The following is a 25,162-nucleotide window of genomic DNA, read 5'->3' on the forward strand; positions in this document are numbered from 1 at the left end:
AATGACAAGGCGCTCGGAGGGCGGGAAAAGCGTGAAAACCAATAGTAACTCGTAGTAGCGTTGATAAGCACGGCTCGCAACCAATCGAATCGGAGAATGCTGAAGGAGGCGGGGCGCCCCGTTGCTAGGGCCGCGGCGTTGCTAGGGCCGCGGCAGAGCCGGGTGGCGGCCGCCTTCTCCCCCGGATCAGGCCGGGCCGGGCCGGGGCCATGGTGAAGCTGGGTGCCAAGTGCCTGCTGGCAGGTGGGTCAGGCCCCATCCGCCCCGCGGGGAGCCGGCGGTGCGGAACGGCAGCGAGGGGAGGCGGCCCCGAGGCGGGGGAGGAGTGGGAGGGAGCGGGTGGGCGGTTGGGGCACCCCCCCCCGGGGGGGGGGGGGCTCGGGGTGGAGGGAAAAGTCCTGTCAGGTGCTGGGGGGGAGTTGTCCTGTCAGGCTGGGGGCTCGGCTGCACGCACAGGGGCTCATTTCTTCCTGAGAGACTTGGAACCTGGGAAAAAAAAAAAAAAAAAAAAAAAAAAAAAAGATGGGAGGTGAAATCAGCAGATTATTTAGGCAGCGTGGGTGATGGTGATGCTGGAAGTGAGTACGGCTGGCTGTGAACGCTGCTGGAGGAAAACTTCATCGCTTTTCTTTTTTGATTCTCTTCATGGAAGCTCTGTGCAGTTTGAGGCAGGAGCCCCAAAACAGAAGACCTTAAACCTTTGTGTGCAAACAACATGTGGGTTTCATTCTTTGCTCCAAACCTGTTTTCTTTCACCCAGAATAAAACCTTTGCCTTCTTTTTTTATACCCTCAGAAACAGCCATCAGCTTGCATAAGGGCAGGTACAAGCTTGACAAACAAAGAGCAGCTATTCTCCCAGCTCTTTGTTAGCAGTTACTGTGGACAGTACCGTGGCCTGTCTTCTAGACTTGAAACTTGCACGCTCCTTCCCATATGGAAGTTCTCAGGTCCTAGTCTGTAGGCTGTGCTTAAGTCTTTCAGATCTTGATGTTTAATGTTATCAGTAGCCAATTCCATGACAGGTCTAGATTCTTGTTGGTTTTCCTTGGATTACACAGTTATGTACTTCAACCTAATTAGGTTTGGAGCTGCCTCTTCTATTCTGTTCACAATGGAAACAACAGAAATGTCTTGTTCCGTGTGCAGTGCTCCTAAGTACTAGGATAATATCCATATATTCCTGAAAATAATAAATTAATGTAGCATACCTGGCAAAATAACCTCTTTCTTCCAGAAGAGAGAGCTATAATGAAATGGATATGAGTGATGAGTAACCGCCACAATCTGGAGGGAATGAGAGAATGTGCATACATTGGTAGGAGTGAAAACATCAGAGGTGGATCAAGAAACGCTTGTGTACCTAAGGAAATTATGAAGAATAGAGTGGATCACACTATTGGGAGCTGCACTGAGGTCAAGGAGAACAGCAGAGGGGAAAGGGCTTTTATTAGCAAAGGAGGGACCGTTAACTTGACAATAGAAAGCGATTCCTATGTTATCTCAAGGGTAATTTACAGACACAAAGCCAAAGATGTTGTTTGAGCTTTCTGTGGAGACACTATGAAGGGGTTTCCTTTGTAAAGAGATAGTTGTCAGCAGTAGGCATTTTACAGACGTGCTACAGTTTCTGGCAGAATAACGGAAATATGGATGGAAGAAAAGCTGTGGGATGCAGCACTTGCAGATGACACCAAACTAAATGAGAAGGGCGAGGAAACTTATTTTGAGAAAGTGTAATGATATAATGGGCTAAGAGGATGGCAGAGAAGAATAAAAGAGGGGGAAAAACGGGGCTGTCAAATTAAAGAAAAGTAACACGTTAGGTAAGAATTTGTGCTGGATGATGAAAATAAAAGCAGTCTACGCACTTCTGAGCAATGTATGCTTCTCTAACTCATTTCACAAAGACAGATCTAATTGTCTATTGAAATACAGAATAGCTTCCACCCAGAACAGTGTTGTCTTCAGCACAAGCTTGGATTGATCAGGGAACAAACAAGCTGATTTACCAGATTTTCCTGTCTAAATATTATGAGCCCAACTCAGCTCAAAGTAAGCAAGCATGCTAAAAATGTTTTAACAAGAACTGCATTTAGTTAATGCATCTAGGAGCAATTGGCACTATCCAAAATACCCTTCCTACTCTACAGCATCATGCGAGAAGATCACTTCCCCAGTCTCCTTCACAACCCCATCTAGGAAGCTGTATTTAGGGGCCAAATATACCCCTTTCTGGATTTATTTATTAACAATGTAACAGAGGATTGCTATCCCACCTGGCTGATGTGGATGTTCCTTTCAGGATAAAGCTCAAACACTGAGATATTTAATTCCTGGTTTCTGTCCCTTTGAGCCATCCAGGTTGATGAAAGGGTATGTGAAGAGAGGGTAAGCCCTCAGGGAATATTGTTAAATCTGTTTTGCAAGGGTAATGTTATGTTTCATGGAATGATTTGAGCATAAGTGAATTCTGCAGTTCTCTGCCATTGCTTTGGGTCTTAGAGAGTAAGACTGTAACTGTGATCCAGAGCAGGGCAGCTCTCAGGTTTGTCCAAAGTGTTATGCAAACCACACCAGTAAACCTTGGCGCTAGAAGAGCAAAAACTAAAGCCCCTTGATTTGCCTTCCATACAGGGATGAATCAGCAGGCTCTTTCTCTCCAGCCAAGTGACATTTGCTTCTGTTATGCCCAGGATGCAACTAATGAGCCACCGGCAGCATTGAGTCAGCAAGAGTTGCTCACTTAGCAGGGTCAGCAAGAAGAGTTCATCGAGGAATGTTACCAGCTTAAACAGCTTTGTAGTATATAAATGACCTGTCTCTCCCTTCAACTCAGCATATAACAAGAATTTGAATTTGTGGAAATGTGTATTCTAAGGAGAGAAATCAGCCTGTGCAACCCAGTCTCCCATATCCTGGTACATTTTTATCGATATGACACTGTCTCTGGAAAATCTGAGTTCTTTGGAAAAGGCTACGGGGTAGACATGAATTGTAGATCAAACAGCAAGTCAGGCCTGATCTGGGGACCCTTTACTGTTACTCATGGAGTAGAAATCTGATATCAGCATCAATATACATAAAGGCAATATTTATTTCATCCCATAGGTAGTGCCTTTTAGATTATTTTATGCTTCTTGTGACAGTTACCTTGCCTGTATTCAGATTTGCAGTGTCCGAGTTCTTATGGCATAAGATAGGAATAGAACTGAGGGAAAATAAGATTATCTAAGATTAACGCATTTTTTTTAATCTTTGTTTTTTTTTTCAGGTGATCCAGCCGTGGGGAAGAGTGCTTTAGCCCACATGTTCCGCAGTGATGGGGCTCATTTTCAGAAGAACTACACACTGGTAGGCATAAATGACACAACAGGCTTAAACTGCTATCCAACAACTTTTCTAAGTCACATAAGAGAAATTGGAAGCTCTAGAACAAAATAAATAATGTGATTTTAAGTTCAGGTGTTCAAGATGGATGGTTATATGGTTTTCTTTCTCTTGCACCTTAGATTCTGAAGAGAAGCCATGTAAAGTTTCTAAGTCCTTACATTAAGTGGGTGCTGGTTTTGAAACAATGCAGAATAAATCAATTAATTTTTATAATTTTCCTGTAGAACAAATATTTTCACAAGCTTTTGCGGTGTGAGAGAATTTCCCCCCTAGGGAATGCTCTATGAAAAAGCATTGCTGAAGGAGAAAAGCTCTTAATTCCAACTATTAAATGTGCGTGTGGACAGTGTGCTTATCACTATGCAAACATGAAGATGTGCTGCACAGCCCCAAGATAATTATAATCTACAGAAACTGTTCCCAGATGAAGAGGATACAGTTTGCAGTCTTTCAGTGAGAGAATCAATGGTGATGACTAATCAGAAGCAGGATAAAAATAAAAGTAAATATAAGTAAAGTAAAAAAAGGAAAATATGAGTGCGGGGAAAAAAACTAAAATATGTTTATTCATTGAAATAAAGATGGAAACCAGAAGTTAAGGATAGAAATAGAACAAACAAACAAGCTACAAAGCAGAATGAGATAAAAGGTGGAAGAGGCATGAATAATCTCAGTCCCATATGTTAGCTGATCACATGGTTGGTGCAAAACGGTCTAAGGCATACATTAGAGCAGCAATGTGATAGTAAATGTGGCCCTACAGATATCAGCTAATACCCTAGTATGCAGGCAAAGATCTGGACATTGGTACTTCTGCATTTTTTTTCCTTCTGAGCAAATCTACACAGCTCTGACATGTAAGCGGGACTATGTTACCGAGCTATGAGGACCGTTGCTGAGTTCCCAACATTCTGTTTGATGGGATTGTAATGATTCACAAGAATTGCCTCAGTCCAATCTGTAGTTGGTCTGCAGTTGGACAGGCTCTTAAAAAGTCTTCTGAACCTTGTTTTCCTGATTCTTTTTGACAGACAACGGGCATTGAACTGTTGGTGAAGGCTGTATCAGTTCCAGAGACAAGTGATAGTGTGGTGAGTTTTTTTTTGACATAAATTGGGTCAGAAAGAGACATCCGGAGCTCAAGCCTCACTTTCTATCTCGTTCTAGTGGAAGATTGCACTGCATGTTCATAAGGCCATTAAGTTGCATTAAGGAAATGAGACTGGTAGTATACAATTGCTGAGACTCCGGGGTTAGTTTAATCTTAAAATATATTTTACATAGTTGTATCTAACAGGGCATGTTAAACTAAAGCTGTTGCCAGCATCGTTAGGTTTCTATTCTGTCTTTTAAGACACTCGGTTTAGTTTATGTTGGAAATTGAAATTCATCCTTTTTTTTCCTTAATGCCCTACAATCCCACTACTGGGATGTGGACATGTGTATCATTTTGTATAAATAGTGCGAGTCTCACTCCACCTATTCTGTTTCCAGTAGGGGCAGAAACCATACCCAGAGCCCCAGAGGTAATCCTTTTATTGTTTATTCATAAAAAATAGCTATTTATTTTCTCATCCTATCTGAACCTAGGAATGCTCAGTGCAGAGAGCTTCTCTCTTAGAGACATGAGACTGCTGTACTGAACAAAATGCAGGAATGGCAAGTTTCAGTATTTACCTTCAAAAGCTTACCCTACACTGTGGTATTCCTGGCAAGAACCTTCTCTCTGCTTCTGCTTTCAGGAATTCTTCATTTTTGACTCTGCAGGAAAAGATCTATTTTCTGAGATGCTGGAGAAACTGGTAAGTATTATGTAACAGTCCTCTCCTTCCAAAGCAGTGCTTTTGCTTTGAAGATCTGAACTCCCCAGTCTGACAGATGCAGCAAACTTTGTCTTTAACATAAATGGGAGCAATTACCTCAATTGCCAATGCTTCCTGTTCTACCTATCTGGAACTTGTAAAAGTACTAGAATACTTTCAAGAAGAAAGCAGGCAGATAATCCTTCAGTTTTCTCACAAAAGAAATAGGGATATTTAACTGGCAATATTTGTGTGCTGTTGCTTAAAGTTATTTTTATTTCTTAGAAAAACATCTATTTTGCTGCTACTCCAGAAGTGGTTTGTTGTTTGTGTTTTGTTTTATTGGTGGTGGTTTTTTCTTTTTTTTTTTTTTTTTTGTTACAGTGATGACTTTGCAACAGGACACATTCTTGTCCTTGAGCATAACACTGTCCTTGATTTTTTTAATTTTTTCTCCTTCACTCGTTCCTGTCCTTACCTGTACAGTTCTCCATTGTGCTATCTCATTTGAAAAGGTGTAGGATCAATTAATTGACACCAAGTTTGATAAGATGGCAAAGTCAACCTAATGGTTCATTGCTCTACAAGAGGCAGTTGCACTGTTGCCCTTGCACCAAGTCTGGTTTGCAAGGGACCCCTCTGAAAGCTGACTCAGCTTCTCAAACTGGCAGAAAACCTTTTTACTTTTTTCTCTAGGATTAATTTTGTACTGATTCAGCATGAAGGATCAGCTTCCTCGGGATCAGATGAGTGCCAGAGCTGGTACAAGTAAAGGAGCAGGACCATACAGACAGGAATGGGGAAGGAAAGCAGGACCACCTCTCTCACTGCCAGCTACCCATTTAATCAACTTAACAGAGATGTGAAGCCTCAGCTTGGGCGTAGGGTTCCTGTATATTAGGCTTTTTATTTTTGTCTTAGCATCTGTGTTTGCCATGCAGATGCAGGCTGGCTGTTGACCACATCATTCTCATTAGAGCTGACAACGTTCCTTTCTTGCTGCGCAGTGGGAGCAACCAAACGTCCTGTGCCTTGTGTATGATGTCACTAATGAGCAATCTTTCAACAACTGTGCCAAGTGGCTGGAGAAGCTGAGGGCACAAGCAGTTGGAATGCACATCCCAGGTAAGAAGTGGGTGATATTCTTGTTGTCTGCTCCCCTTTTGTATGGCAGCAGTTGTTCCTGTTGAGGTGTGGCATAGAATATTTATTTTAAAGCAGGTGCAGACATGGCTTCCTCCGATTCATCTGCTTTTTTCACAACTCAGATAAGACATGAGTATGTTTCAGGTGATGCCTTTGTGGAACCTTTTCTAGATAGTTTTAGACTGTTACCCATGCCTCTGACTTTTACCTCTACAAATGTTCCAACATTTATTACTAACAAATTATCATTTCTGGTTTTCCTTTGTTTCTCTTTTTTTTCCGTAGGTGTCTTAGTGGGGAATAAAACAGATCTGGTTGGTCGTCGAGTTGTGGAGCAGAAACAAGCACAGGAGTGGGCTGAGAAGCATGGCCTGGAATACTGTGAGATGTCAGTGGTGAGTATCTGCTCTTTTCACCATCTGTGGAAGTGGGTGTTGTAAAGTTATCTTCTCTTTCAGGTGAGGAAAGATAACTGGGGGCTGAATTCCGCTTATTTGTCCTCTAGCTCACCCTCAGTTTTAATCTGTCTTTTGTGAAGCTGTTAGAGCATAAATAGTAAAATGCTGATCCCATCTGTCATTCACAACTTTCTTGTTTCTTTTCAGAAAGAGATGAGAAATTTTGAGGCCCCTTTCCACATCCTGGCAAAGTCATTCCACCAACTGTACAAAGAGAAAGTGGAAATCTTTCGCTCACTAGCTTGAGGGCCGTGACTGGGAATGACTTCATTAGCTTTGGAGCTTCTTCTGGGGCCCAGAATCCTGTGGACTGGGACACAGAGAGAAGAAAAAAGATGATTGCTCCCTCATGGTTATCTTCTGGTAATTCAAAATAAACTAGAAATAAGCAAGTGGAAAGATGTTCTAACGGAGTTGCTACCTCAGCATTCCTTTTGTGTCCTCTAACTTGGTTCTCTGCTCACTGGAAGCCTGGTAGGTTGGAGGAGGCGGGGAGTGAAAGAGGGAGGGCAGAATGGAAATTGCCAGCTTTTTGCTTTGATAGTGCCTTGTCTCATGTCTCAGCAGACTTCCTGCTGCTACAAACAAGGATATAGAGGTTTGGAGGAGGAGAGAGGAAGCTGACAGGGTGTTTTTCAACTTAAGCAACCCAGCCTTGCAGGACAGGGCTGACTCGGTCCTACTACTTGAAAAGCATTTTCAGTAGGAAGCCCATGCCTTCTAGTTGATACACGGCGACTCGGATATATGGGGATTGAGGTGGATTTAGGTGTGTTTCTGGGAGCGCTCAGAGTTTGAGGCCTATTTTAACAGTGTTATCCATTTCATTTGTAGGACTGGTAGACTGATGACATATCTCTTTCTAACTTTTGGTATCTGGTTCTTTTATTCAGTAAGGCTCTCTTTCACTGCCTGGCAGGAGCTGTCTGTCTTGCATCTGTACCACTGTCACTTGGTAGTGCAGTGCCCTCTGCTGGCCCCAGGTCACAAGATTTCTGAAGAAGCTACCTCTGATGAAGCAAGCAGGACTTCCCACTGTCACATCCAAATTGGCGTATCTGCAGAATGGGGTCATATAGTAAGAATACCTCTTTTATTCCAGGGACAAATCTAAGACTTAAATCTAAGTCTTAAGACTTAAATCTTTATCTAAGACTTAAATTATCTTTCTTTCTTCATGCATTTGTTATTTTATGTGGTTTTGTATCATTTTTCATCTTGTCAGCTGAGCTTTTCAATTCTGTGTTCTCAAGATTCAGTTCTCAGTCTCTTACTAGAATAAGACTCATCTTTGTTGTTAAACTTTCCCTGCCTATCCTTGAATTTCAGAGCAAAGACCATGATTCTGATGTCAGTAGTGGAGACAGGACTCAGTATATGAAAAACAACCTAGCTAAGTTACTTTGATTCAACCATGTCTGGCTGGAAGTTTTGTATCAGAAAGGACAAAAGCCTAGAGTGAGCACTCTTTTGTGTGGTGCATAGATGTTGCATATGTAAGAATCTATTCGCTAATGCAGTACGTGAAAGCATCCATGGTTAGGCACTGCTTTGCATGAATACCAGCTAAAGGGGTTAAGCAGGAGCTGAACCCTCTAGGAAAGAAAACAAATAATGATTTTTTGTTTGTTTGTTTGTTTCCCTCAAGAAGCCACTTGGGAAAATATGATAGTACTAGTTGGGAAAGTTTTTACTTCCTCCAAATAAGGAGGACTACTCCGTGGGTTTAGGGTCACTAGAAGACTCACCCTTTTTGACTTGAATTGGCATCGTTGTCGTACATGGGTTGCCTTGTGAATTCTGGGGGCTGTCTCTTTATTTACATGGGCTGAGTAGAGGTTTGCCTGCAGATGTTAGTGCCTCTGACTATTAAGAATAAAAGCTATTTTGGATGCTGTGCTGATCTAGTTAAAGAACCAAAGAAGGTTTGTTTTGATTTGGTAGCTCATTTGCCCCTAGCTCTACTGATGATGTGATTACAACACAAGACAGATATTTTTTCATACTGAAAATATCGTGCCAGGTGTGTCTGCCACCTGTGACGTGGTGTATGGGGAGAATGAATGCCTTGGGAATAGGTGATGAAATGAATCCTGTATGATCTTTAACTAGGGAGTTCAATCTCTCTGCCCCAGAAAGACTTCCCATAGCTTCAAATAAACAGTCAAAATGCACCAGTAAGATGAAGATTGGTGAACATTGTTTTATTAAACGAACACAGAAGCTGGAGGATCTCATTAAGGGAGTGCTTGCAGAGGTGACTTGTGATTTATAGGGAAGCTGCTTTTGATAGGTTAGCAAAGAAAAATGCATCCCATGCAGGGAAAGATATATTGCCTGAGAGAGGAAACATACAATCTAATTAGCTATCAGTAGGGATTCACCCACTGCCCCTTTCCTTCTTTCCACGGGCCAGGACTAGAATTAGAAAAAAGGTTGTCTCTAAAGCACGTAGCCCAACTTGATTTTACGGCACTATTTCAAGGACTAACGTAGACACAATTTAATGTCTGTCAAAATGGTGTGTTTGGTCATAACCACCTCAGTCATTCCAAATGCATTTTAAAAACGTAATATATTGTTCCTTCATGGCTAATGTGCTATACAATACCAGCATGATGCAGGCGATGCTATTCTCCTAATTTGACCTTGATTGTAGAGACTAGTAGTGAAGGGTGAGTGGAGTCCATGGGAGCCAGATACAGGCAGGCTGTGAAAAAGAGTTTTGTGTCTGTGTGAAGGAGTTTGGGTAGTGGGTAGGTGAGCTAGATGAGCAGGACGAGTAAGAGTCTGAAGCCATTAGTAATTTCTCTTACTGTGGCCAGCAGCTGTTGTGGTCATATCTATAGAGCGAGGATGCTTTTTGCTGCTTATAGCCTTTGCAATTCCCTGAATTACAGACACGGTGGAGGACAGTGGGAGGAAGGCAGAAAGCATGTCTGCTGACCAGGAAGCTTCTTGTCTTCTTACAGCTCCCCTACTTTGTCCAGCTGTGCATGCTGAGCACCTGCAGCACTGAATGTTTACAACGTAGAAGAGCCGCAGCTCAACCAGAACTGAAATTTCAAAAGAAGGGAGAGAAAACAAGCAGCATTTTTAACCGTCTATAAGAGATTAATATATAGTCCTTTTTTCCTGCTTGCTTGTTAGATGTTTAAACAAAAAAATCCTTCCTCCTCAGAGTCCCTCCTTCTTACCTTTTTTTTGGTCCTCGCTTCTCATGTTTCTGCTCCACAGAATCCCTGTTACACTTGTGCCCTGCTTTACATGGCTTGAAACATCACCAGCTGATTTTTCAAGCCATCTAATTTCCCCATTGACTATTCCCAAGGCTACCTTTCATCTTAGAGAGATTAATAGACAAAAAAAAAAAAAAAAAAAAAGTGGAATTTTTAGTCAAGTTGTCATGGAAGAATGAACTTTAGGAAGCGGACTAACATTCTGAAATTTTACTGAAAATCCATTTTTGTAAAGTTGTCGTATTAAAGATGCTTCAGTGGTTTGGTTTGGTTTTGCCAGACATATTCTACCATGAAGTGAAATGCAGGATGTAGAACTGCAGAAAGATCAGGTTTTATTGTGGGATTTAATAGGAGTTTCAAAGCTGATCATACTGTGATAAGAGCTGTTCAGTCTTAACAATGGAGTGGTCACTGCTGTTCATAATAAAGCATTAAATATACTGAAATGGGGCTGTGAAAAAATTCCTTGTAGAGATTTATTCATTTTAGAGACTTAAAACTTTAGAAAAGACATCTTTCAGAAAACTGATCTGATAAATTACACCATTTGGTCCAGGGTTATTTCTGATATAACTTCAGCAACTTGAAGGGCTGGATTTAGTCTTCTATTCCAATTGACTCCCTTGGGTAAGCTTCATTTCTTTACCTTCTATACATCTTGGGCCAATCTGAACTGATAGCAAAAGACACATGATGTTGTTGAAAATGAAATACTGCCTTGGGGCAGAAGGATAAACTGTGTGGCCTCCTGAGGTCCTCCAAGCAATACTTTATATAATTCTATTAGATTAAGTGGGGAAAGAAGTAGTGTGGAAAGCACAAAACAGGCTAAGTCATAAACTAGCAATTAAACTGGGAGCTGGGCCGGGCTACAGCAGAAAACGTACAATCTATCCCAATTAAGAGCTGTATCTCAAGAGAAAGCAGGAGCCTGACGCAGGTGCTGACAGCAGGGAAAACACTGTATTTCTATTCTGCAGGCAGCAAATGCTTTCTATTGGTGCTTACACAGATCCGTGGGGGTCCATACCCTGCTCAAGACTGTGCTCTGTTTTTAATAATTACTGTATCTGTGATGTTCAGGTGGCAACTGCTTGCAGTTGTTGTCTCATCTGCCTGTATAAAGCCAGCAGTGTGATGGCAGATCTCTGCCAGTAGCAGGAAGACATTCCTATTCTTGATACCATCCGTTATGGGACCCCTCTCTCTCCATGGGGTTGCGGTCTTTCTTTTCCTATCTCATATCCACTTCTTGATGGGGAATAGCCACCTCTGTTTGTTCTTAGCAAGTAATCTTTTCATCTTGCAGATGGTACTCCGTGGTCCTGCGGCTAAGAGATTTCTAGGACCTTCTGCAGCAGAGGTGGATTCTGAGCAGGAGCTATTCAAGGGCCATGTTGGCCCCCCCACGTCCCTCTTAGCCTGAGGGCACATCATCTCTCTGCTTCTCGCATCCCATTTCCTCCTCCTGCTGTCATCTTGCCTTGAGAACAATGTCTTCTGTGCCAGTTGCCCTTGGCTCTGTTGACCCGGAACAACAATGCCTGGGGGAGGGAGAAAGCAGAGAGCCCCTCAATCTCTGGTCCTTTCGGTGCACTTAGGTGTTGTGACTCCCTGTCAAAGTCCCCTGAGAGATGGGGATGTTGCTCAGTCCAAAGTGTAATTTCCTGGCAGAAGACCCCCAGCAGAGTCCTGGCAGCCTCATCTTGGCTCTTCAGAGCTTGCCGCAGTGTAACTTTCACAGACACTGGCTGTTCTCATTCTGACTTGGAGTTGTGGATTTGTTATTATTATTATTATGGTTTTTTTACTCCTTGGGGGTCTTTCTCTCATTTTTCTGTCACAGCTTCACATATTTCCTCCCCTAGAGCTGTTTGTCAAGAAAAGCCTAGAATTGCTCTCTTTCCTGGTCTCTGAGATCAAATCCAAATTTGGCAATGTTTACAAGGGAAATGTGACAGACCCTACATGCCAAGCTGGGGTCGGGGATGGGGTCAGTTTGATGAGCTTCCCTCGAGCCAGATATGCATCGGTTGGAGAAATGTGGAGCCTGTAATCTTTCTGCACAAGCACTAGAAAAATGTACAATGCAAGGACCTTAAGGCAGGGGACTGTTAGAACAGGTACACAGGCAGAACTGATTAGCTGCTGTCTTCAACAGTGGAAGTGCAGGAGCAGTCGGAGAACAGGCGAGTGTAGGAAAGAGTGGGGTGTGTATTCCTTCACGAAAAGCCCAAGGGATTTGCCGAGGCAGAGTGGGAGGGTGGGAAATATGAGTGGAAAGGCCTAAGGGTTTTCCTCGCTTGTAGAATTATGTATGGAAATCAAGTGGGAGGAAAAGTAATTTTTGCTTGAGCCATTGAGGGAAAGTGAGGATACATGCTAGTGCTGCAGGTTGGAGAGCAGGTGGCAAGAATAAATCACTGAACATAGACTGTCAGGGCCCGGATCTCTGGGCCAAAGTTGGTTTGGGGAATTCAGAGCTGTGATGAGTGAGGTCAATGGTAGCCATCGGTTTAGGTTCAAGATACAGGGCCTGTGTCAGAACAAGGCAGGGTGAATTAGAATCTGCGTGATGGGGTCAGCGCTGGGGTTTTGATAGGGCAATAGTGAGAACCCATAATGATAAGTAGTGTGGGGAGACAATTATAGTACGCTGCGATGCTCTAAGGAGCAGTGGCTGAAGTCAGGTGAGACCAGAGAAAGCAGGTAGGCTACAGACACTGTCAGACTTAAATGATGGAAGAGTGTGAAGAGATGCTGGAAATTCAGATTGAGTTCAGTTCTTCTAAGGGGATTGCTGAGTGGAGGGTAATAGACACCTACGATTATTACCCACAGCGCTTTGTATTATTACAACACAAATTAATTCTGTTGTTTCTTTTGCTAGAAACTGGGTGATACGTTTACTTAAACCTTTTCTTTTGGGGCGTGGGGGGCAACCAACCCATAATATTTATGCATAATTGTGCTGCAGCCTCCTGAATACATTATATCCATCCATTCAGAAAATGGAAAGAGAACCTGCACATCACCTGACCAAGCAGATGCGATGGCTACAACTTGAGCACTGACATTTCACAACAAAAACTGTTCAGGACCAGTTCATACTGCAGAAGACCTCCCCAAAACACCAAAATGTAACCTCAAAAAATAGAAAAATGCAATGTGTATGTGGTCAATGTAAAGCAGGTAGAAATCACCTTGTTCGCGAATAAAACTAGCTACAGTTAAAAATGCCTTCAGCTCTGCATGGGAGGAATCTCTTTTCTGTGTTGGTTTCCCTTCTTTGCTTTTGTTAATCTCTCTTGATTCTTGCAAAGCACCACGTACTCTAACCGTTGTGTGTGGCCATTGCCTGCTATTTCTAGGACTTTGGTTTTGTGATGTTGGATGGCTTCAGTGTGGGGACCATGAGCCAGGACGTGTTGGAATTGAGGTTGCAGTTGAAGCATCAGGCATGAAATCGGTTTGTGAGGGCAGCAGAACAGAGGCTGGGAAAGAGTCCCACAGAGTTAAGATAATGCTTTTCACTGCCCTTGTCAGCAGAGGCGTCAGGCTGCAGGGAATGGGAAAATGTTAGATGGGGTAGGAATGCTGGTAGGCTTGGAAACAGGCAATAACGGTGTGTTTCTTGGAGCTGAGGTAAATGTAGAGAAAAAGGAGCTGCGAGTCTCTGGATGCAGATGTCAGGGAAGGTAGTGGAGGAGGTAAAGGAGCTTTCTTGGACAGTGCCATGACACTGGGAAATGGCAGGGGGATATTTCTGGTATGGACACAAGCAAATTAATGCAGCTCTTTCTGTCCTTTCTAGTCTCTGGACCCGCTGAGACCTTTCTTGTAAGTGGACTGAGTCGCTGCTCTTGGTGCCCACCCAGCTAAGGCTGCCTCTAGGGTGACTTTCCCTCTTCAGTAAGGCAGAAGTGATCACTGGATGCCACCTGGGTCCACAACCTTTCTGATACCAGACTCCTCTACACTCTCCATGCCTCTTGCCTCTCGCTGGGGTTATAAACCAATGCCAGGAAAAAACACTGGTCTTTCTGTACACTGCCGCCCTCCCCTACCCCTCTGCTCTCCATCTGTGCGAGGCAAGAGCCTGTGCCCTGCTCGGCTGGCTAGTTCTGGCACAAAACTGGCTGGTACGGGAGCGAGAGAGCTGTGCCCACGTTGGATGCGCGTCTCCGTGCGGGTGAGGGGCATCCGAGGCAGGCACCCTTTCCTCCTTTTATCAGACTGCTCTCATTTATTATACCATCTGTTTTCCCAGTGCCGGAGATGATGCTGGGGATATGTGACTTGGGGCACTCAGGCAGAAACTGGCCTGCACAAGGCCGGCCATGTGTTTGCCTCCTAGCAATGCAGCGGTCAGCAGCAAATTCTTTGCTGCCGCCTCCTCTCAGTATGGGAGAGAGCGAGCGTGGGCCTGGGTGTGTAGGAGACACAAAGAGATGAAATATGTGAAGGGGGGGAGGCAGGCGAGGGGAGATGCGCCAGGGTCCATGGGTATCAGCCCGAGAGGACCAGGGGAAGGAGGGACAGACGGACAGATGGGGAGAGGGGATGAGGAACGGATTGGCGGGAGGGAAAGACAGACGGAAGAATTGGGGTGGGGGGAGACAAAGAAAGGGACTGGCGGGGGGACAGCGAGAGAAAGGCTGAGCAGGAAGGACAAGCAGGCGGATTCGGTCGGTGTGTGGCGGGGAGAGAGATGGATTGTCTGTGGCAGAGAGATGTGTGTCAGCCAGGCGCTACGGTAATAGGTAACTGGATAACTACAGAGATGGAGATAAAGCGATTGCGTGTGTGCGTGCATGTGTCTATAAGCCTGTGCAAGGGGGAGCTGAGTGAGTGACAGGGAGGGAGAACAGCCATAAGGAGCGAGGAGAGAGATAAAGCAGAGCTATAAGAAAGAGCAAAGCTAGAGATGAACCGTGGGAAAAAGAGAGATGTGGGAAGGAGAGGCAGCCTCGCAGCGCAAACAAGAACTGGGATTTGGCAGAGGCTCATTTGAGAAGGGAGACCTAGCACTTGTGTATTTGGGGTTGAGGTTCTCTTACTGGGACCAGAGAGTGGATGCAGGGCAGAGATCAGAGCAAATCCCCAGTACTAAAAGGAAGCATTTCCATGCATGCACGGCTCACTGCTGGTGCAGGGACCCAGTGGACCAGGGAATGTAAATGCCAGCATGCAGGCGCCGGTTGTTTCCTGCCTGCTGAACTGCAGAGTACCTAAGCACCTGCAACCTGTGGGCTGCCTATTGCCAGTGTATCTGCTTGGCTGCTAGGAGCTGTTTAAGATGTCAGGTCAGGCATTTATTTATCATTTCCTTCTCCTCCCTCTTGCCCTTTATCCTTGCAGTGCACTCTCAATGGAAAAGGAGACATGAAAAACACAGTGCCCAAATTCACAGGCACCTTCTTAATTCTTCCACCTCATGTCATACTCACCACCTTGCTTTGCTGCCTGACTACCACCACCCCTCCCCTTGACCATTTCTTTTCTGTCCTTTGCTGTGTCTTTTTTCATCTCCTTCCTTACATCTTCCTTCAACTTTCTATTATTTTAAATTTTTACTCTTCCCTGTAACTCCATTCCCTCTTCTCTATTGTGCTCCAGACTTCTAGGTTATGTGCTTCCCCTTGTTGTTTCAGCTTATTCCTTCTGGATGCCCTGTTTCTTTTCTTTTGCTCCTTTCATTCTCTCCCTGATTCCTCCATCTCCTTCTGTCTGCCTGTCTGCCTGCTTTCTCTCATTCACTGTCTGTCTCTTTTGAACTGGGTTGTGAATTCTGTTGGCATCAGAGTGGGACAAACTGTAAAACCGAGGTTCCCGGAGGGCCAGGTTGTGATCATTTTATTTTTACAATGTCCTTGGATGTATAAAGGTGTTTGTTTGAGGGGGAGGAGCAGTGCATGTGCTCCATGTGGGAGAAGAGAGGGGAGCGCAGGCCAGAACGAATGAAGCTTAAAACTAATATAGGTCAGTTGCAGAGAAGAGTCCCAGTGGTCTGTGAAGCAGAGAAGCAGTTTTTCGCGTCAGACCGGCTACTGGAAAGATGGCAGCTGAACAGTTTTATCCAAATGACGCGAGCAACCTGGAAAAGTGTCCTGTCAAAGAGTGCGGCGGTGGCGAGCAGGGGAGGAGAGCCAAGCCCTGCACAGCTCATCTCCAGCCACTTCCCTAACCCAGGGAACAACCAGCCTGAGATTCCCTCTTCCTCCCTCCAAGCTGTCTTCTCCTGTGCATGTTCCTCTGTCCCCACGTGGAGGGGGGAGCAAGGCCGAGGCAAACCTCCCGGTGCCCCCTGCCAGACCTGCCCGCTGGGCCCAGGTGGGCAACAACAGACCCTTGGAGGATGTCCTGAGATGTGTGGCCAGCCTCTGCTGGGGTTGCTGCTGCTGAGGAGCCCCACACAGCCAGCAGGAAGAGGTCACCAAGGCTCTGGGACTGAACTGGTTGAGCTGGAAAAGCCAAGGCCTCTCCCTGGCACTGCTGGGAGTTGATTTGCTCTGTGTAAGAGCCCTCACTTGCCATGATTTGCCACAGTATGTGTAAACTCTGCACATACCATTCCCAGAGATTTTCACAAGTGGTTAGCAGTTGCAGCGAATGACTGAAAGTGGCAAGTCCTGATGAGCCCAGCATTTGGCCTCGGAACTTCTGATTTCGTTTCTAATAAGAGTTTTGTTGCTATAGGAGGTTAATCTGCTAAAATTACATCTTGATATCAAAACAGACATCCAGATTTTCAGAGGTACTTGGAGCCTATAGAGCTCTGTAAAATCAACGCGAAATGCTAACTGCTCAGCACAACTGAAAATCAGGACAGTTCTTCAGTGTCTAAACATGGAGTTAGGAGCCTAAATAGACGTATGTGTTTTGTTTTCTTTTTAAAATAGGCCTCCATTCCCAAGGCAGGGAATGTCACCCATCTTCAACTTCTGTCCAGGGCGTACTCTTCTGTGCATACCAGAATGCTCCAGTCTAGCATCTGACTGGCTTAATCCAATGTGTTTAGCCTAATTCCTCTGCAGGAATTCACACTGCAGCCCCTAAACTATTGTGATGGTAATACAGAACCAAATCTGAGGAATTCAAACAATGGCTCTGTGGTCACAATACACCAGCTGGCTTGCACTGGAACAGTGTCTAAAGTACATGCACATCACACAAGATGCCTCCCTGACTATGTGAGACTACAAAAAGAAACCCTCCTCACGTTAAAATCTGTAGCCTGTTATCACTGATATCTGTGGGACCCCATGATTTTGAGCTTTCTAAGATTCCCCACTCACAGAGCTCCTGATTAATGACATGATTTCCAACATGCTTCTCTTGATTTGAAAAATCAGAGCAACAACATAAACTATCCCAGAGCCTAACCGCTTATTTTATTTTGCTTAGGATGTTCCTTCTAGAGTCTCTTTTAACCCAGATTTATTACTGAGCATCAGAAAAATTAAAAGTTCGATATTCCATCCCTGACGCCCTAAGCTATTTGACAGATCAAGAGTAAGGGGGGGTCCTAAAGAAGGGAATATGGCTGGTTTGCAGAAGGGTTACCTGCAGCAGTACCACCACAGCTAGGAGAGCAAGTCTGCCCGTACAGCAAGACTCAGCAGTGCCTCTGTGGCAGCTGAGGACCAGATGACAAAAGCTGGTGTTCAGGCTGGATTGTGGCTTTAAATGGTAAAACCAAATAGATGAGGCTGCACAGGATCCTCTTCTCTGTCCTCATCTGCGCCCTTTACACTGGAAGAAAGTCTGATATCAGAGCATATTGATCAGGGTCAACATGGAGCGTCTTCACTGTAGGCCTTGCTTTCCTCCAGCATTTATCACTGTACTAATGTTTCCAGGAAGCTTCTGAAAATCTTAGTTCAGAAAAAAAGAAACCAACAACTTCTCTTTCTTGCCTTATTCTTTACATTTCTTTTCTCTGTTTATTGCTATGTTTACCTGAAAAAGGGCTTTTTTCTTCTTTAAGAGTGCTACCACAGCTGCTGCACATTTCCTCTCTGGCATTTCATATACCTGTTTGTCAAGAAATTATGGCTTTTTTAACCCGTGGATTCTGACCAGGAGACAAGAGGCAGGTCTGGGGTGAGTTCTAGTCCTGGTTAATGAATGAATAGACAAAGGACTTGTTTCAAACAAGACCGAGTTACTTGTGCCCATATTTCATGCAGTTCCAGTGAGATGCCTTGCTCTGTGATCTATTCAGGAGACCTTTTACCTGCATCTTGACTTAAGAGCAAATTCTGATCACAAAACCTGTGCTATCCTCTCTTCACCAACTTCTTGAGAACAATGTGTGATTCAGTTTGGGTTCTTTCCTCCTCTTCTTTGTTTTCTTTGGCTCTGATTTTCAGGTATTTGCTTATCCAGGTGTCAAGGCTCTGTACCTCTTGGCCCTGTTTCCTGGAACACACAACACACTTCCAGGGCTGGAGGTATATGGATGGCTGTGAGAACAATCTGTGCCTGATTTGATTTTGCATATGGATGGGAAGGAGGGAAAAAAAAGGAAAATAAAGAAAGGGGAAAAAAAAAAAAAAAAAAGCACACAAAGGTTTACATGAAGGATCTGAGGATGTAACATAGGAGTAGGAATGACACGTAAATAAATGGGTCTTAAATAGGATTTCTATGGGACATGGTTTATGCAGGAGTAAGGGCGCGTAGAGGCATGCATTCATTTATACACAGGATGGGCCAGCACAAAGGTAACCTGGGATTATAGATCAAGAGTAGAAAAATGTACATTCTGGAGTGAAAAAGTATGAGGGACAACATCTGGGGTGTGTGGGGGGTAGTGTCTTTACTTTAATATAGCTATGCAAATAAGCGGGATAGACATTCTGTTGAGATAGGGGAATGTTCTCAGAACCAATTTTCTCTGCTAGCCTTATTCAGTAAGTTTACATGTCAATGTATATATATATATCTCCTCATATCTCATCACTGCGGATACTTTACCAAATACTGTAATTCCAGCTAGAGTGACTGGTTAGCAGCCTGCCCTCTGTTACAGTTAATGGGTTGCAGGCATTGATTTTTTTTTCTATTCCTATTGATTAGGAGGCTGCTGTACACACAAACCTCAGCACAGCATGGAAAGAGGAAGAGAGTCAAAACAGTTCTCATCCCAGCAATTCATCATGGCAGAAAATTCATCCTGGGAATCCCAGTCTTTTCCCACTATCTCTTTCAAGTAAAGAAGGAAGCCTTTCCCTTTTTGAAGAATTCAACCCACAGGGCACATGAAATGACACTGCTTTTTCCAACCATCCTCAAGGAGCAAACATTTCAAAGGCTGCCATTCAATGGAAGAAAAGGTTGTGTGAGACAAAGGAGCCTTGCGCTGAAGGCACAGGAGTTTTAACTTCAAGACTCAATCTGCAACAGATTTCTTGGACAACCATTGGTACCCAATTCATTTATGAGAGTACCCAGATCTCACTAAAATCAGTGGATAGACTTCGGTGGGCTTTGGGATTTTGTTTCAGTGCCTCCACAAACTGATGGAAGTGTTGCATTATGAGTGTATAAGACTAAATGATTTTTATTTTTATTTTTTGCAAAAGATTTAGTTTAGAAGAGTATATAGGTCAGAAACTGAAGGAGTTACGTATTGCAGCCTTATACCTTCATACTTACTCCCTGTTAGAGTTCCACTTATATATAATGCAGGAGTTTTTCATGCACTTTCAGGGTGGCACCAGCACTGCTTTTGCACAGAGTCCTCCTCAATGTAATCGTTAGATCTCCTTACCATGTATCTGCCTTCTTCCTTCTTCCTTTCTGGTCACAGTGTTATGCTAGAGATGAATTTCCTATAGTATTTGAATATTTGATATTTACATTGTCTTTTATGTTGATTCTCATGTTAAAATACATCAAGATAAGGAGAGATGACTACTGGGATGTTTGTTTTTTTCCATCTGTGTTTCTGTCTCTATCATCTCTACCTGTGATTTTCTGGAAAAAAATACATAAATCATTTTCTTTCTTCGGTTTACTAGTTTGCTAATTTGGTCTGAGAAAACCACCAGCATCCAGATATGATGTGAATAATGTTTCTTATGAACTTTTGGTCCCTCAGCTATGGACGCCAGTGATGACTGCTCTTCTCTCTCTCTCTCTCTCTCACACACACACTGCTTGCTTAACTATACAGATATATGGATTTTTCAACCTTCTCCAGTGAAATTTCTTTAATATTAATTCTTTTTCTGGATCATATCTCACTTCCATCTTTTCTGCTCCATTGGCTTTCAGTTCTATAATCATCACCCTAACCCCAATTTATTTTTCCTAACATCTTCTCTGCTGGTGTGTCTGTCTATTAACACCTCTGCTCTGCCTGCAGAACAGCTGCATCAACTCCATCTCTTTTACATCTCATTACAGCAGCTCCTTCTGGGATGGCCTGCCCAGTATGAAGATTCCTAGACACCAGATCACTGTCTGATTTTTCTCCTACGACCTGAAAAGCTCCACTGCAGCACTCAATGCACAAATTCTCTATTCAGTTCCATTACCATCCCATGGAGCTGCATCCGACTTCATGCCCTTCATCTCTCTTCCTGCATCTTTCTCGTGCCCCTTTCTTTCCTACAGCACTGCCCCTTCTCTCCACAAATAGCAGCACTCTTGGTTTGCCATTGGAAGCAGACTTCCTGCGGCTCCCTGTCTCATCAGCTTCTCATTTCAAGTAATTTAAAATGTAATTTAAAATCTCTCTATTTCCTCCAGACTATTAATTTCTCTCCCCTTACTCTTCTATAGAAGTCATTCTGTTTTGCACTATTCAGTAAGATGCGACTGTTGTAAAAATCTGCCACAGTGTTTTCAGCCTGTATTCTCATTTTGTATTATCATTTTTAATGATTCTTTGTAGGAAAGATGAAATCTCAGCACAGCATCTAGCCACAGCACAAGCAGTCGCACAGGACATTCTGGCATTTGCATTGCCTTTGTTCCATTCTTCTCCTGTGGCATTTAGAACTGTAGAGGGATTATTGTGAATGGCCTAAGAGCATATAAGTAGGATATCAGGAAGAGAATTATTTCTGGAATTTGGTAATTGTAAGGCAGGAAGCCCCCTTTAGTCTTGATCTTGAGACATACTGAACCATCATAGGTCCCACTCCTCTTAGCCAGAGATTAAAGAACTCAGTACTCTGCAGGCCTGGCCTTTTTGTACTGACAGTTTCTCTGGGGAAAACGTGCCCCTGCCCTGTTGCTGTAGCCATTTGAAGTCAAACTTGTCAAATCTGTAGAAATACATAATAAAGGCAACAGTCACAGATTGGTTTGAGAATCTCTGTTTTGGTACAGCTTCTGTTTCATCCTCTGAAACCTGTCTGGATTAGTCCAATTTAAAGATATGTCATCTAGCTATTTCAGCAACATTTTTCTTGTTAGAGACAAAATTTGTATTTTCTCACTGCGCTGGGGTACCCTTTGAGCCCCTGTCTACAACCCCTGCAGTGAGTGCTCGCTCACCATGCTTGTCTTGCTAGACTCAACCAGCAGAAGCAAGCTCCTCAACCCCATTTGTGCAGCCTGGCACACCCTGATCCACAGGAACGTTCCAATTTGTCACAATAAAATGAACACTTTGCCACACAGGAGAGCCTTACGTGAAAAAAGAGCATCACACCTTCTCTCCCTCTCCTCTTTGAATGACCCTGCTGTGTAAGGACAAGCGAGCTTTCAGAGGGCCTGAGCTCTTCCTGCTCCCACTCACTCCAGCCAGGTTGCTTGTGTGACATTACTAGAAAAGCTGTGTTGCACTTTTTTAAGAGCACAGAGTAACTGAGAAGCCCATTTTCCCTGGAGCTATGAGCTCCACAGATTTCCAGCATGCCTTTTCCTTCCATACATGCGATATTGGTGCTTGATGGATTTTAGTGCCAACATAGTCTGCTGAAATTTTTCATCCTTGGAGTCTTCCAGGCTCCTGGCCCAGCTTTTCTACCTTCTTTTGAAGAATGAGAAGACTTGAATGCTGGGGTGGGCTTGGAGAGGAATGACCACCAACACAAAAAGTGCATAGCTCAGAGACCCCAGAATGACTCTTTCCTCCCTTATGCCTTCCCTCTTTCAGTAGAAAGCTTTCAGAAGGGGAGGAGAGGTCCTAGGATGCAGGCTCTGCAGAGCCATAATCTCCCACCAGCTCAGGGGAATTCTCTGCATCTCTCCACCTCTCAAATTTGTTTAAACCAAGGCCAACAGGCCAGAGAGCCTGCCCACAGCTGCCATACTCCCCAGTGTTCCAGCAGAACATACTCAGAGGGCTAAATCTGCATGTGGCTGATGCCACACACCATGAGTGCTTGCTGGTAAACACCCCATCTTGGTCTCAGCTGTGAGGGCAGTCTGGTCAGAGCCCTCCAAATGGGGGAAATGCTTAGCTGTCTGCAGGGCAGCCAGTGCCCTCGTTGCTGCTCATCACCCACTGCTTGCTATAGAGGCTTCCATGTCCAACAGTCCTGGGGGAGATTGTCCTGAAAGGGCAGTCCCAGGCTGCACCCAGAGAGGAAGAAGGGAGGAGAGAGAAATGGAGTTATGAAATTACACCGTAGCTGAAGCCATCCAACTGGTTCAACTTCCCAGCACCCCCTCTCCTCAGCTCTTCTCCCCCTTCTCCCCCTCCAAACAGCAGTGAACCTAAAGCAGCCCTTCTGGTCTCTTGTTCACTGAACAATGAATCCGATCAGAGAGAAAGAAAATCTGCAGCATCGAGAATTAGATAATTTCTTTTCTTTATGATTGTTGCATTAATGAGCAGCTACATGTATAGAACCAGGAGGTGACTAATGTAATTAACCTGGTGTAATGATACTGCCGAGGAAGGGAGAGAGGATTATGACATACTTAGATGTTAGCATTGCACAATTTTGCATACGTTCTCGGTACTATCAGGATGCGTCTGACATAGGAAACTTAAGCAGCGATAGATTTCAGTCTGCATTCATTCAGCTCATGCATCTTTCTGTGTGAAATGAGGACTGAAAGGCGGGTTGCTTTCTGAGGGTTGAGGGGGAAGGAATTCGGGTTGGTGGTTCCTTTCCGTAACAAAATCATACTAATAATAAGAAATCGCCCTTTCTCATGAAGAATCTTCCCAAAATGTCTGCTTCTTGGAGCAGGCTTTGGGATTTCACAGAAAGCTACAAAGAGAAAGTCAGAACGCAGGGATTCACACAGCACTGGTCAGGGGGAGACAGAGGGACGGAAAACAAGCAACACCAAAAGCATATGCAACTTGCAGCGAACCCGGGAAGAGTGAAGAGCGAGCACTTAAAAATAATAGCGACAGCCAAAATAAGGGAAATAGATGCTTATTTCTAAATTACCCTTCCACGTTACATTTCCCCCGTCTCCTGGGGAGAGAAACGTCTGACTGAAGTTTTGTGCGGGTCTCACTGCGGCGCGCGGGTTGCGCTCGCAGCTCCGGGCTCTTAACAGCGGGGATGCGAAGGCAGCCGGGCCGGGGGGCGGCGGGGGGGAGCGGGTGGGAGCGAAAGGCAGAAAGCGAGAAAAGAGGGAGAGCCCCAGCCAGATACGCCTTCCTCCGAGCTCCGGCAGCCGGGGGGAGCAGCCCTGCCCGGGGCTGGCAGCTGCGGGGAAAGGCAGCGGAGAAGGAGGGGGGGGGTGTTTAGGGCTGCCCCCTCCTCCCCTCCCTGCCCGCCCGCCCGCCCGCCTGCCCGCGCAGAGCGGAGGAGGGCGGCCGCCGCCCGCGGATGCTGTGGCGCGGGCAGGGCGGGCGGCGCGGCGGGCAGGGCGGGCGGGGGTCTGTCCTGCAGCACCGCGGAAAGCTCCTCCGGCACCGCCGCCCGGCGAGCTGCCCTGCAGCGCCCGGCGCCCCGCTGCGCTCCGCCCGCCCCGCCGGCCGGGGAGCTGTCCTTCAGCACCTCCGGCCGCCGCCGCCGCCTTGATGCAGTAGCGGGCCCGGGAGCCGCCGGGGGGACGCCGCGGGGCAAGGGGGTGCCGCAGCCGGGCGCAGCTCCGCGACCCCCGCCCGGGAGGGGCGCCGCGCCTGTCCCCCGCCTCCCTCCCCATCGCCACCCCCAGGAGCCCCCCTCTCTCCTCGCCCACCTCCGCCGGGAGCGAGCGCCGCGGCTGTGCGGAAAAGCCATGGGAGGCAAGACCTCGGCACCTGTTCAGCTGAAATCAAGGGCTTACAGTATACTGGGCAGTCTGGCTTGGTGGTAGGAGCGAGCGAAAGGAAGGAGAAGCAAGCAAGAAAAAGTGAGAGAGGATTGGAGCGACTGCCGCTGCCGGGAAAAAAAAAAATAAAAACCCAAGGAAGATAACTGGGAAGGAAAAGGATTTTCATGGCGCAGGCTGCAGAGCTAAGCAAGAAGACTGAAGGTTGCATCTCTGCTCTTACAGTCTCTAACTGTCTAGGTCCAGATAATGAGAGATTGTGTTGAGGATGCTGCTGCTGCTCCCCTGTTCACTGTGGAAGCCATCTCCAAATTAGCCATTACATATGGAAACTGGAGACCAGAATTTTAGAAAAAGGGATTAAGGCGTCTCGTTTTGGGGGGGGTTCTCTCTTTATTTGTTTCTTTTTTTCTTGGTTCTTTTCTCTCTCTTTTTTTTTCTTTTTCCTTTTTCCTTTTTTTTTATATTTCAACCAGAACGTTTCCGATTTAAAAGGCAAGCCTCTTCCCGTGTGGTCTTTCTAATTTACACTCTTTTCCGTGGGCTTTCTTACCTCCCTTTTTTGATATCTATCTCTCTCTATATACCCATTATATTATTAGTCGGAATTATTATTCTTTTATTTTATTAAACACACACACCCCAAGAATCAGAAGGCGGTTGGGTATTTGTATAATGAAGAATTATGGGGCTCTTTGACAGAGGTGTTCAGATGCTTTTAACCACCGTTGGTGCTTTCGCTGCCTTCAGCCTGATGACCATAGCTGTGGGGACCGACTACTGGCTTTACTCCAGAGGGGTTTGCAAGACTAAAACTGTCAGTGAGAACGAAACCAGCAAAAAGAACGAGGAAGTCATGACCCATTCTGGATTATGGAGAACCTGCTGCCTGGAAGGTATTTGATTCTGGATCTCCAACACCCCCCTTCCCCCCCCCC

General features: G+C 45.1%; 2 protein-coding genes across 6 annotated transcripts in view; both read left to right on the top strand.

Moving 5' to 3' along the window:
* Positions 1-115: 115 nt before the first annotated feature.
* Positions 116-21,355, top strand: IFT27 (intraflagellar transport 27). Of its 4 annotated transcripts, none has more exons than XM_035340042.1 (8): positions 116-243; positions 3,274-3,353; positions 4,424-4,483; positions 5,135-5,194; positions 6,202-6,319; positions 6,626-6,735; positions 6,946-7,161; positions 19,125-21,355. In XM_035340042.1, exons 1-7 carry the CDS (start codon positions 210-212, stop codon positions 7,042-7,044), a joined length of 561 nt encoding a protein of 186 aa, XP_035195933.1. In that variant the 5' UTR covers positions 116-209; the 3' UTR covers positions 7,045-7,161; positions 19,125-21,355. The 4 variants fall into 4 exon arrangements, with proteins under 4 accessions (XP_035195933.1, XP_035195906.1, XP_035195925.1 ...); XM_035340015.1 differs by lacking the exon at positions 19,125-21,355 and adding an exon at positions 7,718-7,876 and having other exon boundaries at positions 6,946-7,272; XM_035340034.1 differs by lacking the exon at positions 19,125-21,355 and adding an exon at positions 7,696-7,876.
* A 2,378-nt stretch (positions 21,356-23,733) lies between these two features.
* Positions 23,734-25,162, top strand: part of CACNG2 (calcium voltage-gated channel auxiliary subunit gamma 2) — a 49,075-nt gene continuing 47,646 nt past the window's right edge. The window contains exons 1-2 of one of the 2 annotated variants that reach the window (XM_035340006.1): positions 23,734-24,428; positions 24,975-25,120. In XM_035340006.1, coding sequence (XP_035195897.1) covers positions 24,979-25,120 — 142 coding nt within the window. In that variant the 5' untranslated portion in view covers positions 23,734-24,428; positions 24,975-24,978. Of the gene's footprint in view, positions 25,121-25,162 lie in introns of both variants that reach the window. The other variant, XM_035339996.1, reaches the window with a different exon arrangement.

This window comes from Oxyura jamaicensis, chromosome 1 (assembly GCF_011077185.1).
Source record: "Oxyura jamaicensis isolate SHBP4307 breed ruddy duck chromosome 1, BPBGC_Ojam_1.0, whole genome shotgun sequence".
Taxonomy (NCBI): domain Eukaryota; kingdom Metazoa; phylum Chordata; class Aves; order Anseriformes; family Anatidae; genus Oxyura; species Oxyura jamaicensis.

Excerpts from the sequence above, each read along its gene's own strand:
- IFT27 (XM_035340042.1), top strand. The coding sequence starts at position 210 with ATGGTGAAGCTGGGTGCCAAGTGCCTGCTGGCAG. Across the intron at positions 3,354-4,423 it reads TTCAGAAGAACTACACACTG|ACAACGGGCATTGAACTGTT; the intron begins GTAGGCATAAAT and ends TCTTTTTGACAG. Across the intron at positions 6,736-6,945 it reads AATACTGTGAGATGTCAGTG|AAAGAGATGAGAAATTTTGA; the intron begins GTGAGTATCTGC and ends GTTTCTTTTCAG.